We start from the raw sequence: 18,386 nt of genomic DNA, 5'->3' as shown, positions 1-18,386 counted from the left end.
AACCCCCGTCCGGATGCATTCTGGATCCCGTGGCCCTGGTTTTCAAGTGGTGGCATCGGGATTACAAACACCACGCTGCCTTCAAACTCAGGACTGGCCAGGACTTACTCCTGGAAGCAGGACAAGCTTGGCAGCTCTGCACCTTCGTCTAAGGGAAGAAGCCACACTGATCAGAGAATATTTACAGAGCGCTGGGGCGCTGAAAATACGTTCTTATAAAGGGAAAGCCTCATGACAGGGACTCTGTGCGCAGGAAAGGGCTCGCCAGGGACCGTCCACGGATATTCCCAGGCGGAAGTGTTTTCAGATCTCTCTTTGGGACTCTTCAGAGCAGGTTTGTGCAAGGGGCTTTGAGGAAAGGAGCAGGACGGTGGAGACGGAGGTTGCTGGAACAAGTTTCTGAAGCTTGGCAAATCACCAGAGCTGAAAGTTGGCCCTTGCGCAGTGTTTCACTCCCTCTGGTGAACAGAATAATTAAAAAAAAACAAAACCCCAGTAACTGCTTTGCTGAGCGCGGGCTCTGATGTGGAAGGACCAGAGATGGGATAACCACCGAGCCCTTGCAAACACTGCCTGAGTCTTTCCCCCGCCTCTGCGGCGCACCTCCCCTGGCTGGGTGCATTTTGCTCCTCTGCTGCAGTGTTTTCCCGTAGTTCGACATCTGTGATTATTTATAAACATTTGATATTCTGCCTTTTCCGGGCCCAGATTTAGGCAATTGCCCAGGGCACCAGATCTTGAAGGCACCAAATACCCAGGCCAAGGAGGAGCCCGCTCCAGTTGTCCACTTCAAAGTGGTGCAGCGTTGCTCCAGAAAATTTGGGGACCCTTTTTTGCCGTGGGAGGGACACCACTCTTCATTTTGCCTGGTTCACCTCTTTTCTTGGTGTCTTTCATTTCTTTTATGCTCTATTTGTCGCTGTTTTCTCCTGCTCGATTTTTTGGGCCCGTTTTCCTACCGGTTTGTAGAATGGGTGGAGAAGCGTCTTGGTGGTAGGTAGCAGAATCTTCATGTCATGAACTGGATGGAAATGTTATGTTTGGCCTGATTTTGTGCAGCCATTTCGAGACTATTCTCCTTTATTCAAATGTAAACTGGGAAGCTTTGTATGTCATATAATGGATAGCGCTCTCTTATTTGGGTTAAATGTACCTTTTATAGGGTGACTGTGATATCTATTGGATGACTGTACTATAATAAGCGATTAATGCAGCATTTCGTTGTTAGTATTGACTGCAGTGGGGGGGGGGGGGGCTGTGAGGGGCAGGGTCTCACTGTATTAGTAAAAGAGAGGGTCGCTTATTGTATCGCATTTTATGGTTGTAAATTTTATTGTTTGTTTTGTTGGATGAGCTTCAATAAACATTTTTAATTCCCCCCCCCCCCCCCCCAAAAAAAAAAACAAAACCCAACAACGTGGTGCTGTGTCTCTCTGGGACTCTGGAAGGGGATGGGAGTAAGTGGACCACTCACTATCTGATCTTCAGGGTCACCCATCCTCCATTCTCCAATCCTGCCTATGGGCACCTGATTCCTAAATCCGACCCTGGCCTCTTCCAAGTTAGACAATCACATTTCTAATAGCTTCTCATTGCATTTGCCTCACAAATCTATATATGCTCCACCTCCGTGTTTGGGGACAAACACGGAGGTGGAGCATATATAGATATTAGGGGCGGCTCAAGGCATGTCCAATAGCATCCCAATGAACTCCAGGCGGTACAAGATGAGACTTCGGATGGTTGACGAGGAAGCCCAAGCGACGCATGGTATGGACCACCTGACCAGCCCGGTGGGAGGCTAGGGCAGCGGACGAGCTCGCCACAAGCCAGTCATGCAGGGGTGTTCATAGTCACTCTCCCGCTGCGGTGGCAGAGGCAGTGTTGGAGCAGCTTTGGGGGTTTCAGGTGGTATCAGAGGAGTCACAAACTGTAAATGCCCAGAGGGGGAAAAGGATAGAAAAAGGAAATTCTCCTTCTTACCGGGCCTCCCACTATTAGGAATAGGGGTCCGGAGCCCACCCAGCGAGTCTCCCAGGGGGAAGTGAGAGAAGGCAGAGCCCAAATAAGAAAACTTCGAATGCAGGCAGATGAAAATTTGACTAATCCTGAGTGGTGACTCAGATTCATTAGCACAAGTTTAAACAGTGAGAAACAAGTATTGAGAATACCATAAAGGTACCGGAAGTTTCTCACAGTTAACACCACTTGGTTTTTTCTTAATTCCCACTGAACAAGTATTTTAAATGACGAGAACCGATTCTCCTAACTTTACCATAAAACAATCAGATAAGTATGGTTTGAGTATTAACTGCTAAACCTTCTATATCAAGAATTTAGTAATTAATGCTGCTATGAAGAAAGTGAATCTTTGTGTCCCGATTCTGTCTTGTAGGTGCAGCAGGACAAAATCAGCACTAATTGCAGGTAAATAGATAACAAGTGCTTTGGGTTATTTCTTTTCTCTGTTGTTTGACTCTGAATTTAACCTTTATTTTCCTTTCTCTGTCTCTTCCCTCTCCAGTCCCTGTGAATTTTGAGGCTTTTTTTTCCCCGTGTGTTCTTCACTTGTGTCTCTGGCACAATTACTTACGACAGCTTACTTATGCAGTGATTCTGAATTCTCTTTCTTTGTGGTGTCGAAAAGTTTCAGTCTAGCAAGACTTTGTGGCACATATGCACTTAGCTGACTTTATTTAGGATGAATCTTCGCACCCTCTGCTGCTGCTAGGGGGCGTGGTTACTGCAACGCTGCTCGTGGGCGCGGCTTGAGTGCTAGAGGATCCCAGATGTCGCTCCCCCGACTGTGATCCTCGTGCTGTATTGGGTACGTTGTCTCCGGGGCAGTCAGAAACCTGTCTATACTCTTTAAATAACAAAATAGTGTTTTCCTCTTCTACGCCAACCGCATTTATCTTTCGGAGTGTACTAAGAGTGTTCCCTCAGTGTTTATTTTTGGCAACCAATAGGAACTGAGCTAGCTGATTGTGGAAAACAAAAGATAATTAAATAGCCTTACTCTAGCTAGCACAGAGGAATTAAATTCAGATGCTCACTCGTGTAAGGTAAGGATTATTTTCACACTTTCTTTCACTCACCTCTCACACTATTACCACAGTGCACTGAGTAAAGGTTCAGGTGCTCATCAATATGTGGCCAACACTAGTGGCTGTATATTTATATACTTAATCTGAGAAGGTGCCACCAAGTATTTTCATATTGGGAATGTTATAAGTATTAAAGCACTATTATCTGTACTTTTGTATGACGTCACGCTGCCCGGATATTTAAGCCTACAGTATTTGCTAGCTCATCGAGTTAGCAACGGTATCCTACGGATGGGATTCGCTCTCCATACCAAAGCTGCTCTGCCACTCCAGCACTGTCTGGAACTCTTACACCCTTCGGGGTTGCTATCGGGGTACCCGCTCTTCGGGGGCCTCTTCTGCTTCTTTCAGGTGCTATCAGGAACCGGTACTCGCTCCTCGTGGGCCCATGTTCCCTGAGTCGCTGCCTGCATCTTCAAACCCTTCTACTTGGAAGACTTCACTAACAGTTTCCATCTGTGAGTACAACTACCATCTATTCCACAGTACTGCTTCACTGGAACCAGGTACTCGCTCCTCGAGGGCCTGCCCTCTGTTCCGGTGCCAGACCTCTCGTCTAGTGGAATCTCTGTTACTTCTACATGAGTATATTACAACTGAGTCTCTCTGCGCTCCCTGTCTCGAAGCTTCTTCTAATTCTACCTGGGATTCTGAATTCTTCTTTTCATTTACTCATAACTCTTGGTTTCTTTCCACTACAGCGCAGCCTAGCAGAGGATTCGCTGTTCCAGTGTTCTGTGGGAGACGTGCCCAGCCGGGCTCAACATCTACTACTCACTTTTGCCACCTCTGGTGGTTCCAAGACTGTTTAATAAAAGATTCAAATCTGTGTTTGTGTGTCCAGTCTAGCCTGACACTGTGGTCCCTCACGAGACTGCCCCCCGTGGGCATGGACAGCTGCCACAGTGTCCAAGGATCTACCCAAACATCAATAACCATAACATATGATAGACACAAGGTAATCCTGCCCGGCGGGTTCAGTGGCAGTGATGATGGCGTCTGCACTAAAAAGAGAGGGTCACTTTAGATGCAGTTTGAGGTTGTTGTGCTGTAGGTCGCTGTGGCCTTGGTCTACCTCTCCGAGGTTGAGGTGTCGTCCACTGCAGCGGGTTGTAAGGAGCAGGGCGAAATTGTTGATATTGCCAAAAAGGCCGACGGTTATATGGTTGCCTGCAGTTAGACGTGTAGTCTAGTTATATGGTTGCCTGCAGTTAGACGTGAAGGAAGGTGTTTGTGTCAGTGATTGGACAGCAACTGCCTGGTCCTTTAAGCTTGCGACCGTCTCTTGGAACTTGTCGCCGAAGAGATTGTCCCCTCTGCACGGTAAATTCACCAGTTGTTCGTGCAGTTCTTCCCAAATGGCACTGGAGCGGAACCAGGCCATTTAGCGTGCGGCAATGACAGAGGCTGATGTGCGAACCGACGACTCAAACGCTTCGTACACCGTTCAGAGAAGGTGTCGAATGCCTTCTTCTAGGTCCTGAATTGGTTTTATTGAAGGTGACAACGATTCTTGAGTGGGCAGCGCAGTCTTTAGTGTTTGCAGACTTTCATATAAGTATTGGACCAGGTAGAACTGGTGCTGACTGATCCGGGAAGATAGCATTGACGACTGATACGCTCTTTTCCCAAAGTCATCTAGGAGCCGCTGCTCTTTCCCTGGAGGTGCCGATCCGTGTAGCTTAGATCTTTTGGCTCTCTGCATCGCCGATTCTACGACTAGTGAAGAGTGTGGGAGTTGCGGCATGGAATAGAACTGTGATTTTTGCATTCTAAATTTAAGATCAGCCTTTCTGGACACCGGTGTGGTAGTGTAGGGGGGATTCCCACGTTTTTTCTAGGATGGAATCCAACACCTTGTGGGATGGAAATGAGGTGGGTTCCTCTGGTACATCAAATATTTTAAGGAGTCCAAGCGTTTCCGCCCGAGGGTCCGGTATCTTTTGGACCTCTAGGTTAAGAATGGCCCCCATCTTATCCAAGAATTTTGGATAAGAGAGATCTTCCGGGGGCGAGTACGGTTCAGGTGGGTCATCTGGCGGGTCCGATGGATATCCCGGGGATGATGAGGGAGATGAAGGAGTGGAATCCGAATCTGCTATTGCTGGTGACTTGTCCTTTCTCGGTTGTATGGCCGTATGATGGGACGGACCTGGTGGGGAGGGGTCCCTCAGACCTGGTGGGGAGTGGTCCCTCGGTCGTTCCGGTGACGATCGTGGTTGAGGTGAAGGCAGTGTGCTACCCACGGGAGACGGAGGGAGTTGGAACGTGGATTGTAATGTTTCAAAGAATCCCGCTAGGGCAGATGAGAGTTGTGAAAACGCCTCTTGTGTCTGTGGAAGCATCCGTGGTTTCAGCGGTGTCTCCCTAGGAGGTGGTGAAGTGTATTCCATGTCTAATGATAAAATGATAAGGGGAATGGAACAACTCCCCTATGAGGAAAGACTAAAGAGGTTAGGACTTTTCAGCTTGGAGAAGAGACGACTGAGGGGGATATGATAGAGGTGTTTAAAATCATGAGAGGTCTAGAACGGGTAGATGTGAATCGGTTATTTACTCTTTCGGATAGTAGAAAGACTAGGGGGCACTCCATGAAGTTAGCATGGGGCAAATTTAAAACTAATCGGAGAAAGTTCTTTTTTACTCAACGCACAATTAAACTCTGGAATTTGTTGCCAGAGAATGTGGTTCGTGCAGTTAGTATAGCTGTGTTTAAAAAAGGATTGGATAAGTTCTTGGAGGAGAAGTCCATTACCTGCTATTAAGTTCACTTAGAGAATAGCCACTGCCATTAGCAATGGTTACATGGAATAGACTTAGTTTTTGGGTACTTGCCAGGTTCTTATGGCCTGGATTGGCCACTGTTGGAAACAGGATGCTGGGCTTGATGGACCCTTGGTCTGACCCAGTATGGCATTTTCTTATGTTCTTATGTTCTTAATACGGTTCTCCTCTTTCGAACTGGTTCTCTGGATCTGTTTCTTCAGTTGTCTGGTGAGAGCCAGGTGAATGAGGGGAAGATGTCTGACGTGGAGAGGAGGAGGAAGAAGATGTAATTCTGACGTACTCCTCCTCAGATTGTGCTGTCGACCTATTATGACCTACACTCCTTGGCGATATGGAGCGTTCGGAGAAGTGAGGGCTAGGGAGCCGTATGTCCCTATGTTGCGAAGTGTAAGCAGATCCTCTCTCCAGGGATGGGGACGACTGTGGATGGCTTTCATTCGACCTCGCCCTGCGCTTCGCCTTCCTTCGCTCATGTTCTGAGTGGGTTTCACCCTTGGGAAGATGAGTCGAGACATGTATCGATGTTTTCTTTGTATGCATCGTTTTGCCGCTCCGAGCATCAGCATGGTTGCTGTGTGGGCCGGTTTCGACCTTGCATGCGTCGGTTTCACTGCAGCAGTGGATTTGGGTTGTTCATGCGTCAACATACGCATTTTATGCGTCGACTTAGACTTTTCCTCCGTCGCCCCCGATGCAGTCTGCGCCGGTTTAGAGTTCTTGGGTCCTCTTCGACGCTCCTTGCATCGTTGTCAGTGCTTTTTCAGTCGATGCAGAGATCTTTGAAACATGCGTTATTGAATGCGTCGATCCTGGCTCCGATGAGGTTTTAGGGATCGACGCCGTCGGTGACCTATGCTTCGATGGCGTCGATGCGGACGACGCTCCTGCTGATCCACTCGACACAGGCCGGTATGAATCACCCGCATCGTGCGTCTTGGACTCTGGTGGTCAACGCTTTAAGACTTGCCCATTCGAGTCATGCGCTTCACGGTCTCGACTCTGGGCCTGGTGCCCTCGAATAGATCCCCCAGTCCTGGAGGTGGGGGGCCCTACGGACGCCGCCCGTCTTACTTTCTGGGTCTTTTGTTTTTCCGGACTCGGCGACGAGTGAGCCTCTGAGGGTGGCACATACGATCCCGATTGCTCCACCCGGAGGGCTTGGATTTTTTAGGCCCTTTGATGGCGGGCTCGCTGGGCCAGGCCTTTCCAGGCCTGGCCCAGCGAATCTCCGAACAGCAGAATGTGCTGGAGAATTTGACTGCTGCATTCAACCAGCTGAACGCACAGATGAACTTACCCACCACCTCAGGTAAAGAAGTTACACCACTAGAAGTGACGGTCAAGACTATTGTACCTCTATCTGCTCCAACACGCTTCTCGGGAGAAGTTTGGAGATGTAGAGGCTTTATTAACCAGTGTTGCATGCACTTTTCCCTGCAGCCTAGCCACTTTCCTACAGCTTATGCCAAGACCACCTATATCTTGTCTTATCTGGATGGAAGAGCGTTGGCTTGGGCCTCTTCGTTGTGGGAGTGCAATGATCCTATTCTACATGATCTTGATGGATTCCTTGAGCTGTTCAAATCAGTTTTTGATGACCCTACCCAGTATACCACTGCAGGATCTTCATTGGTTCATCTGAAGCAAGGTACTAAACCTTTAGCTGACTTCGCTATCGAATTCAAGATACTGGCGTCTGAATTACATTGGGACCCTAAATGCCTGAGGACCCTCTTCTTTGAAGGATTGAACTCTCGTTTAAAAGAAGAGCTCACTGCTCGTGAGATGCCTGAGACCTTGGCTGAACTGGTGAAGTTGGCAACAAGGATTGATCACCGACTTCGTGACAAAGTTCAAGAGACCAAGACTCCCAGAAGACCCTTTCAGGGTGAAACTCAAGTTAAGTCCATACTCAAGCCTGTTCCCTCGGGTCCAGTTGCGGGCGAAGAAGAACCAATGCAATTAGGCCGCAGCCATCTGACGTCAAAAGAGAGAAGAACACGGAAGAAATTGGGGCTGTGCATGTATTGTGGACAAGCTAGCCATGCTGTTCAAACATGCCCTATATGTCTGGGAAACTGGCAGTCCTAAGTCCTGCGGGAGGATTCTTCTTAGGTCTTACTGCACCCTATCCTCCGCTCTCTCTTCCTGTATCCTTGATTTGCGGACCTTTAGAGTATCAGACTCTTGCCCTAGTGGACTCAGGGGCAGGAGGTAATTTCATTCTACAATGATTAGTGGAGCACTTGCGGATTCCCACTACCACCATGACATCTCCACTACTCCTATCCTTAATTCATGGAGAGCCCTTACCAAGCGAAGTAACCCAGCTCACCGAGCCAATATGTCTACGAACTGGCGCTCTCCATTCTGAAACCATCTCCTTCTTTGTTTTAGAGAAGGCCATGCACCCTATAGCACTGGGGCTACCTTGGCTGCAGCAGCATATGCCTCAATTCAATTGGGTCACTCTGGAGCTTTCACGTTGGGGTCCAGATTGCCATGGTAAATGCCTGATGGAGGTAGCTCCTTTACCCTGCATGCCAACTACCCCAGTGATGCCGGGGTTCCCGCCTCAATATGCACCATTTCAAGATGTCTTTTCTAAAGAAGCTGCAGACGTACTACCGCCACACAGACCTTATGACCCAAATTTATGGAACAACATACCACAACATTTAAGTTCAATTCGCGACATCAAATCCTTCAAAAAAGAGCTAAAGACTTGGTAATTCAGCCAAACTTTCAGAGATGGCGTGGGATAAGTAATACACTCACATCTTGAACCATTACACGTCAACGATCCCACTCTTTTGACACACCTTCCCCACTCCCCTCCCCGCCTCCCACCCCCTTCCCCCCCTTTTCCCCTTTCCCTCTTCCCATATCCAACCCATCCCAAGTCATAACCTGCCTCACCCTACATACTCCGATCTCCTTTTCAGACCCTTATCGCCGATTAATCAAGACTCCTGTTTAACACTTACGTTGTTAATTTGGTTTATATGCTCTTACAAGAATTGATTTAATAGTTCTATTAAGGAATATCGTATTCATATAAAATTTCATTTAGTATGTTAAATAAGGTTCTATGTTTAGAATGTTAAATAAGGCTCTAAGTTAACTGTATGTATTATGTTGTTATCATGTAAACCGGAGTGAAGGCAGAACGCTATACTTCGGTATATAAAAAAAAAATAAATCCAAATAAAATAAATAAATAAATAAATAAATGGCTGCGCCATTAATCTGAAGCCTAATACTGAACCACCTAAAGGACGGGTTTACCCTCTCTCTGTGGTAGAGAATAAAGCCATGTCCGAATATATTCAGGAAAACCTTCAAAAGGGCTTCATAATACCCTCCAAGTCTCCTGCTGGCACAGGCTTCTTCTTTGTGGGGAAGAAGGACGGGACATTGCGTCCATGTATAGATTACAGGGGTCTCAACGAGATAACTGAAAGATTGCTACCCCTTACCACTCATCTCAGAGCTATTTGACAGACTACAGGGAGCCAAAATATTCTCCAAGCTTGATCTTAAGGGAGCCTACAAGTTAGCTCGCATCCGTGCTCGTGATGAATGGAAGACAGCCTTCAACACCAGGGACGATCTCTTTGAATATCTAGTGAAGCCCTTTGGCCTGTGCAACGTCCCGACTGTCTTTCAAAATTTAATGAATGACATTTTGTGGGACCTCCTCTACAAATGTGTCGTCGTATACTTAGATGATATCTTGATATTCTCCCAAGACATGACTACTCACCTGGAGGATGTCAAAAGAGTGCTGCAAAGACTCCGCAAGAATCATCTATATGCCAAGTTGTCTAAGTGCGAGTTTCATAAGGAATCTGTGCCTTTCTTGGGGTACATTTTTCCAACCAAGGTTTCCAGTTGGACCCACAGAAGCTGGAGAGCATTAAGAAATGGACACAACCCACTGGTCTAAAGGCTCTCAGACATTTCATAGGTTTCACCAACTATTACAGAACATTCATCAAGAACTACTTCTCACTCACTGTTCCGCTTACTGCCATGACGAAGAAAGGTGCCGATGTTGCCAATTGGTCTACGGAGGCAGTAACAGCATTCCAGAAACTAAAAGATGCATTCTCGAGCAAGCCGTGCCTCCGACACCTGGATCCAACCAAGCCCTTCATCGTTGAGGTTGATGCCTCAAACGTCGGCGTAGGGGCTGTGCTAAGCCAGGCCGGTGATTCCAAGGCCTTACACCCATGCTTATTTTTCTCCCGTCGTTTCTCACCAGCAGAGAAGAACTACGGAATAGGAGATAAAGAGCTCCTGGTTATAAAGATGGCATTCGAGGAGTGGCGCCCTTGGCTTGAAGGAGCACAACATCAGATCACAGTCTTTACAGACCATAAAAATCTGGAGTACCTCCGCCACGCACAGCACCTAAACCATAGGCAAGCGAGATGGTCTCTGTTTTTCAACAGATTTGACTTTGTGCTGAAAGACCGCCCTGGAGATAAGAACATCAGAGCAGATGCCCTATGTCACTCATTCCTCTCTGAGGACATTCCAGATGAACCGCAACATATCATCGACCTGAAAAGAGTTATCTTGGCAGCTACCCACTCTGTACCTGCGGTTAAAATCATTGTACCCAAGAACCTAAGAAAGAAGCTGCTAGCAAGGGCTTACGACTCCAAACTGGCTGGACACCCTGGTCAATGCAGAACTCTGTCTAAACTGCAAAAGTTTTATTGGTGGCCCACCATGAAGGAAGACACATTCTCCTACGTTGCTTCCTGCACTAATTGTGCCAGACAGAAGATGCCATCCGGCCATCCTTGGGGCCTACTCCAACCCTTACCAGTACCAGATGAGCCATGGACACACATTGCCACAGATTTTGTGGTGGACTTACCACTCTCAAGAGGAAACAACACGATTTGGGTAACTGTTGATTGGTTTTCAAAGATGGCTCACTTCGTGGCTCTCCCTGGCTTACCCACAGCCATGGAGCTTGCTAAGCTCTTCATCCCGCACATCTTCTGCCTATATGGCATGCCTAAGCACATAGTTTCCGATCGAGCAGCCCAATTCACAGCTAAGTTCTGGAAGGCATTGTGCAAGAAGTTTAATATTTCTTTTGACTTCACCTCAGCATACCATCCACAGTCTAACGGGCAAACAGAGAGAATGAATAGGACACTCAAGCAGTTCATTCGTGCCTATGTGGGCACCGGCCAGAATGATTGGGCTGAACTGTTGCCCTGGGCTGAATTCGCCATCAACTCTCATCCAGTAACATCAACACCATTCAAAGTGGTCTACGGACGACTACCATTACCACCACTACCACTTCCACTGTCAGTGTCGTCCCCGGCAGCTCAATCTACTGCCAAAGATATTCAACAACTATGGACTCAGACCAAAGAAATGCTGCTCAAAGCAGGACAACGAGCAAAGAAGGGATACGATGCTCATCGCTGCAAGGCTTCAGATTTCCAGCCTGGTGACAAAGTCTGGCTATCCACAAAGCACTTAAGACTTAAACTACCCTCAGCTTGCTTTGCTCCACGCTTCGTTGGACCATTTCCCATTCTCCGACAATTAGGCAATCTCACTTATAGTCTGAAGTTACCACCAGCATTGAAAATTTATAATGCATTTCACATCTCACTATTGAAGCCATTGGTCCTTAGTGAGTTCTCTACCAAGACACCTGAATCTACACCAATAGATGCAGAAGAAGACATTGAGTATAAGGTAGACACAATCCTTGACGTAAGAAAAAGAGGCAGAGTATGGGAATACCTCCTGTCATGGGAGGATTATGGACCTGAAGAAAATTCTTGGGAACCTTTGGCTAATATCACGGATAAAGAGATCTTCAACATTTCCACAGAATGCATCCTTAGAAACCAAGACCAGGTAGGAAGCCTGGAGGGTGCCCTTTGAAGGACGTTACTGTTGCGTCCATCGGTCCTAGACGGCTTCGCCCAGATTGCCTTACCTTGTTCATGGCTCCTCCCGCTTACCTTGGGAAAATGGCTACCGCCGCGTCTGCAGGCCGCCCTCTCCGGCATGCCCGGAACGGCTATGGTGCTGCCTTCCGCCATGCTCCTCCCAAGGCCCTACTAGGGTGCGCGCGCACGTTACCCTCATTTTTATTCTAGCTTTGGCGCGAACCTCGCTGGCGTCCCCCTCATGTGATGTCACGCCATTTGGTTATGTAGCCTGCCCTTTCGTGCTAGCTAATCGAGTTAGCAAGGACTGGATTCAGACTTGGATTCGTCCGGTCTAAGCTACTCTGCCGCTTCCGTGCTGCCACTGGAAGCTCTCTCTCTGCCCTTCGGGGTATTGACTAACCTGGGTACCCGCTCCTCGGGGGCCCTCTGCTTTATTTCAGGTGCCTTACAGGGATCAGGTACTCGCTCCTCGAGGGCCTGCTCTCCCTGCCTTGGTGCCAGTACCATCTACTTCAACCTGCTGGAATCGCATACCTACAGCTACCATCTAGTGAGTAATCTAACTCTCAGTCTGTCTTATCTACAGCATTGCCTTGCTGGGAAACCTACATCGGAATTCCCCTATACCAACGGGGTGAGAAGGGTCCCCTCTTCCAAGGGTCCCGAGACTGCTACATCCAGACAATCTCACTACTGCCACCTCTGGTGGTATCCTACAAGCTGTACAAATAAAGATCTAATTCTGTGTTTGTGCGTCCTGAGTCTAGCCCAATACTTTGGCTCCCCACAGGGCTCCTCCTCGTGGGCGTGGTCATCTGCCACAGTACCTGACAATCCATCCAAACACTGCGTAACCATAACACAGGGTTTGCAATTAGGAGAGTTGTGGTCTGAACCCAGGCAGGAGAGAGAGACTTCATGGTTATCCCTAGAAGACATCTTCTTGTAGCTGGGAGGACAAAGACAAAAATAACAAATGTCTTTCTTAGAATGTGCATCAGACATAATCGCAGTGAGGCAAGAGATCAGACCAAACTGTTTACGGCAGCGGACAGAAGAAGACTGAAGGGTAGAGAGAGAGAGAGAGAAGCATGTAACAGCTATTGGTGCCAACTGAGTATGCATGTGCTGAAAATTCTATAACTATCAACTACAGATCAGGCCCGACTCACTGCTATCGGATGACAAAATCCCATCAGTATGACTGTTGTCCTGCTTGTCCATGGAAAATGAAAGCATGAGAAACCAACTGGGTTTTGTTATTGCGGGGTCTCTGCACTTTGTTTGAGGACAGTAATCTGCCCCCGAATCATCAACATTTTCCAAAATGAACACCAAGAAAGGGCAGAAAAGTGACAAGAAGAGAGGTGTGGAGCTCTCCTCTGGATCTCTCAGTACTGAATTATGTGATCAGGAATCACAAAGCTCATGCAGTGACTGCAACAGCGATGGTGATCATGCCAGAAAATGGATGTAGTGCCCCCTTGGGTCAGCCACTAGATGTCACTAGGTCCCTGCTTAGAACTCTAATATCACGAGCCTTCCATCCGTCAGTCCTTCCCAACCTGGAGGGCTGAGGTTGTTTGCATGCGCCTATATAGTACAGCCATTTTAGGAATCAGTGGAGTCATTTTAAGTTAGCCTCAGAGCAGCGAGGATGCCAGTTTTCCGTTCCCTGATGAGGCCTCCCAGCTTCACCGTGAGCTTTATTTTTTGAAGAGGATCCTCTCCGTGCACACCCTGCCAGAGGCTTGCTCTGTATTTAGTTGCAGTGAGATACATTTTTGCCAGATTCCCTCCAGGGCAAAAGGGCTCTCAACCTAGAGGCCTGAAGATCTGCGTGTCCACTCTGTACCCCAGCTGAGGCAAGCACCAGTGACAGATTTGTACCCCAGGTGAGGCAAGCACTGTGTGAGATTTTTGATGGCCAAAATGTATCCTAAATTTTTCCAGGTGGGGCCCCTGCTTAAACCTTGCACCCTTTGGAGAAGGCACCCCACAGACACAAAGGACAAGGGCCAAAGACCTGTGAGCCTTAATCTACTCCCTAGATGGGGCCAGCACCAGCGATAGTGAAGCAGCAGTCACCGAGAGATTTTCAGAGAGCCAAGTGTTGGGATATTGTTTTATGTGGAGGCTTTTTGACTCACCCTCTTCCACAGGGTTCCAGGGCTGGGTTAGCCTGGATCCCACGTTTTAAAGACCTTTCCTGCAAGAGAAGTCCACCAGTACCAGCATCGAGGAGAAGGACCAAGATCTTGCAGTTGCCCAGTCGGATCTCCACCCCCCCCATGGGACCAGGACAGGCTGAGCAGGTCACGAATAAACTGGACCCAGGCGGGACTTTTCCGTGTGTGAGGGGGACCCCCCTCCAATAGGATTCCTGTTTGGCCCACTGGGAGAGCTTTGCGCACATTGAAATCAACACGGGAAGTTTTGCCCGGTTACCTGAGATAAAGGACACCTCCCCAGAAGAGAAAAGCACCTGGGTTCATCAGTCAGCTGTATAGTCACCTTTATGAAAACGGACTTTGATTTAATCGTTAAAGACTCGGCAAACATTTAATTTAACACCCAGTGCCTTGTCCTGCCTGGTGGGTCCCAGCATCTCACACCCTGGGGTGCAGCAGCTATCGCCACACAGACAGAGAGACACACCCACACCATTGCCTGGGCCATAAGCCAGAGCTTCCCCCTCACAAAATGAATTCCACCCTTGGGACAAGGAGTCATGGTTATGGGAGAAGTGCTGGTTGGAGCAGCCCCGAAGAATAAAGAATTTTAAACATCCCCCCCAGTAAGGATTAGATGGAAATGAAGCTTAATAAGACCAGCAGAGCCTATAATATCCCTCCCCCCCAGGCTCACAGCGCTGCATATTTTAGCAGGGATGTGGGGTTGGGGGAGCTCTGCTATCAGTTTGGGGTTTCCTGACACATTCTGGTAAGTGACTTCTTTGCTGCTCTTTCAGGGACTTCCTGTCAAGCTTTGAAAGCTGTTTCAAACAGGAAGCCACGCTGGGCTTTTTAATTCTGGGGGGTTTTTTTGTTTGGTTTTTTTTTACTGCCATCCCACGCACACAAACACAGGCGGAGGCAGCTGGCGCCCGTGAAGGACCTGTGAGAAGGGGTGCCCAGGGACCTCCTGCCCAGTCCCTGTGCGCTGGAGCAACGGGGATAAGGAAAAGACATTTACATCCTCCCCAGGGGGGAGCAGAGAGGCCGAAGCGTCCCCCGCCGAGGTAATAAGAGGGAAAGGGGCCAAGCCGTAGATAGGATCACATCGGAAGTATGTATACAGCCACCTCTGGGGTGCACAACGCCGGGAAACCTGCTTAGACTACATAAAAGTGGGAAAGGGGATGACAAACGGCCCCAGGCTTCTCCTGCTCCCTAGGCCATATCTTCTTCCAAAAGTGAGGTCTGTGCTTGCTTCAGCAGCATGGGATCGGTACTAACAAGAAGTGAGGCGCTGATGCACAGCAGCCAAACACTAGCACATGGCCAGCTCCGACAGGATGCATGGCAGGGATATACACACATAACATTATTGGAAGGCAGTTCGAAACAGTGCAGTGTAAGTTCCTTTAGTAAATGAGTACCTTTTCAGGGTTATCCGTGCAGTGTGCATGTGACTTTCTCTTAGGGAATTAAGACTACAAGTCCCAGAGTGCCATGCGATAAGCTGTCTTGTCCATATTGATCCCTTTGGCTGCCCTGCTTTCCTGCTGCTGTCTGCTCTTCCTGCCCCGGCATCTCCCATCATTCTGTCTTTACTTCTTCAGGAGTGAGTCCCAGCCTGAACATGGCACCCCTGGGAGACCAAACGCCTCTGATAAAGGGTGAAAGGTCATGCAGCTTGTCCTCCTCTGAAGCGGGTACCCTGCAGATATACCTGTACCCTGGCTGCCCCCGAAGGCCCTTCGATTCCCCTCTGACCTTCTCCTGCGGGAAGTACTCTGCTGAGGAGCTGTGTGTAATGGCTGCCAAAGCCTGTGGTAAGTCAGTGTCCTTCTGTCTTTTCTCTGTGGTCAATCTATCTTTATTCCTAGGCATGGAAAGTTAACGTTACTTGTAAAGCGAAACCGTCCTTGTGTCCATAGACTATCCCTGAGCAGGAATACCCTGCAGGCTGGCACTGTGACCCTCTTATGCTCTTCCCATGCCTCTTGCTGTCTCACTGTGGCTATAACCCAAGTGAGCCATGAGCCCTTCATGGTCCTTTTGGCTGAGACTGAGATCCTGTGCACTACGGGGCATTACCATCCTGCCACCTGCTCCATGGCCGGAGGATTAAAGGGATAATTTGCAAACAGGCTGTTATGAATCTGTTACCAGACGTGGATCTTTGGCCTGAGGTGGTGTTGGTGCTACCAGTGGAGGAAAACCCCCACAGGTTCCCACCGTCGGGAGGCGAGGCCGGACAGGAAGTAGGGGCCAGCTGGAACTTCGCCACTACCAGCCCACGTTCCCCGCAGGTTGAGCCTTTGGGTACCAGGGCTGGCTGGTCTTAGGTGGGCCCCTATGTGGATGATCCTGTTGGCGCGGCCGGGCGAGGTGGAGGATCAAGAGGCCCTGGGAATGCAGTGGGCAGAAGAAGTGAGGTCCGGTCCAGGGGTCAGAGGCAGGCGGCAGCAGACGAGGTCAGGTCCGGTCCAGAGATCAGAGGCAGGCGGCAGGAGACAAATAGGGGCAGGAGCTGAAGGGCAGGATCAGGAGTGCTGGATCAGGTACGCTGGATCAGGAACACTGAAGACAACAGCGAGGAGACCTGTTGCCAAGCTGCCTGCTGGGAGTCCCATGCAGCCTTAAGTAGGCTGGGGTCGATGATGTCATCCAGAGGGCTGGCCACGTTTTCCTGCCGCCGGCCCTTTAAATCTTGTTTGGGGCCGTGCGCGTGCACGTAAGGAAGGCTCAGGCAGAGGCGGTGGTTGATGGCGTCCCGGCCGCCGAAAGAGCAGGACAGGCCCCAGCGGTGTGGGAGTGAGAAGGCCTGCAGCGGGAGATGCTCCCCGTAGCCGGCAAACGTAACAGCACCCCCTCTCCTATGCCCCCTTCCAGGAGAATTAGGCTTCCTAGGATGGGAGGCATGGAACTGTTTAATCAGGTCCTTATCTATTATGTTGGAGGTGAGTTCCCAGGAATTTTCTTCTGGGCCAAAGCCCTCCCAGGCAAGCAGGTATTCCCACCTTTGGTCTCTTTTCGTCACATCGTGCACCTGGTAGGGGGCGTAATTTTCTGAAACTAGGGGTTGCGGTTCAGGCAATTTCCTCGAAGGCCAGGACCTCATCAGTGGCTTTAGAAGCGAGGTGTGGAAGGAGTTGTGGATCCTTGGGGAAGGTGGCAGATGATATCGATAGGTCACGGGACCCAAATGGCAGAGCACTGGGAAGGTTCCGATGTATCATGGTGCCAACCACATGGACGGGAGCTTGAGGCGAATGTAGCATGTGCTAAGTCAGACCTTTTCGCTGGGTTTGTACTGTGGGGCTGGTCTTCGGTGGGCATCTGCAGCCTTTTTGGCTCTGTGCCTAGCTTCGTGTAGGAGCTGCTGCGTGTGTCTCCAAAGGAGGTGCAACTCCTGTGCCGCCAACTGAGCCGCGGGCGAGGGAACCATCAGAGGCAGCGGCAAGGGAGGAAGTGGTTGCCTTCCGTAGACAACATGGAAGGGTGAGGATCAAGTGGCGGAAGATGGATGAGAGTTGAGGGCAAACTCTGCCCAAGGGAGTAGTGCTGCCCAATCATTCTGACGTATGTTGACGTAGTGTTGCGACCGTCGCTGCTCGACGTCCTCACTCCGCCCTCTTTACCTCTGTGGCGACTCCCTCCGGGTCTGATGGATGGCTGGCTGCCGCGGCGTCTCCATGCAGTCTCTCTCCGGCGTCCCTGGACTGGCTCGACTTTGCAGATCCGCCATGTTGCCTGAAGACCTAGGGCGCGCGCTCTGATTGAAGTACCAGCAAAGGCGCGAACTTCAGGGGTGTTCCCCTGAGATGACATCATCCGCTTCCAATATTTAAAGGTCTCTATTTTCGCTATCAAACTGAGTTAGCAAGGGGTTGGATTGGGAATGTGTCTCGCTTCCTACGGACTGCTCCCCCCAAGCTACTGTGCCTCCTCGGACTTACCAGAGGTACCCGCTCCTCGGGGGCCTCGCTCTTTTTCTTTACTTTCAGATTACAGATAGGAACCGGTACTCACTCCTCGAGGGCCCATGCTCCTGGACACTCTGAAGATTCTCTACTGCTTGGAAGCTATCGCTGCTACAAACAATCGTGAGTTACCATCGCTCTCTCAGAGCTTTCCCTGGAACCAGGTACTCGCTCCTCGAGGGCCTAAACCTTTCCAGCACCAGAGCTTTCTTGAGACCTTATGTGAGTTTTGTCATCTAGTTCTGTTCATGAACTCTGCCTACTCACTTTTCTACAGTTTCTCAACAGCTCAGCCATCCTGGATCGCTGTTCCAATACCTGAAGGACTACAGCCCTGCCGGGCATATCAGCTCACTACTGTCACCTCTGGTGGTTTCAAAATCCTGTTTAATAAAAGAACTA

At 49.4% G+C, this 18,386-nt stretch overlaps 1 protein-coding gene across 2 annotated transcripts in view; it reads left to right on the top strand.

Annotated features, from left to right (window-relative positions):
- Positions 1-14,693: 14,693 nt before the first annotated feature.
- The window catches only part of JAK3 (Janus kinase 3), a 73,121-nt gene continuing 69,428 nt past the window's right edge, over positions 14,694-18,386 (top strand). Inside the window, exons 1-2 of one of the 2 annotated variants that reach the window (XM_029613726.1) lie at positions 14,694-14,776; positions 15,618-15,830. In XM_029613726.1, the coding sequence (XP_029469586.1) occupies positions 15,638-15,830 (193 nt within the window). In that variant the 5' untranslated portion in view covers positions 14,694-14,776; positions 15,618-15,637. Of the gene's footprint in view, positions 14,777-14,922; positions 15,075-15,617; positions 15,831-18,386 lie in introns of those variants that run through there. The other variant, XM_029613725.1, reaches the window with a different exon arrangement.

This window comes from Rhinatrema bivittatum, chromosome 8, assembly GCF_901001135.1.
Source record: "Rhinatrema bivittatum chromosome 8, aRhiBiv1.1, whole genome shotgun sequence".
Classification (NCBI taxonomy): domain Eukaryota; kingdom Metazoa; phylum Chordata; class Amphibia; order Gymnophiona; family Rhinatrematidae; genus Rhinatrema; species Rhinatrema bivittatum.
The sequence above is the reverse complement of the archived record's forward strand: the minus strand, read 5'-3'. Positions and strand labels throughout refer to the sequence as shown.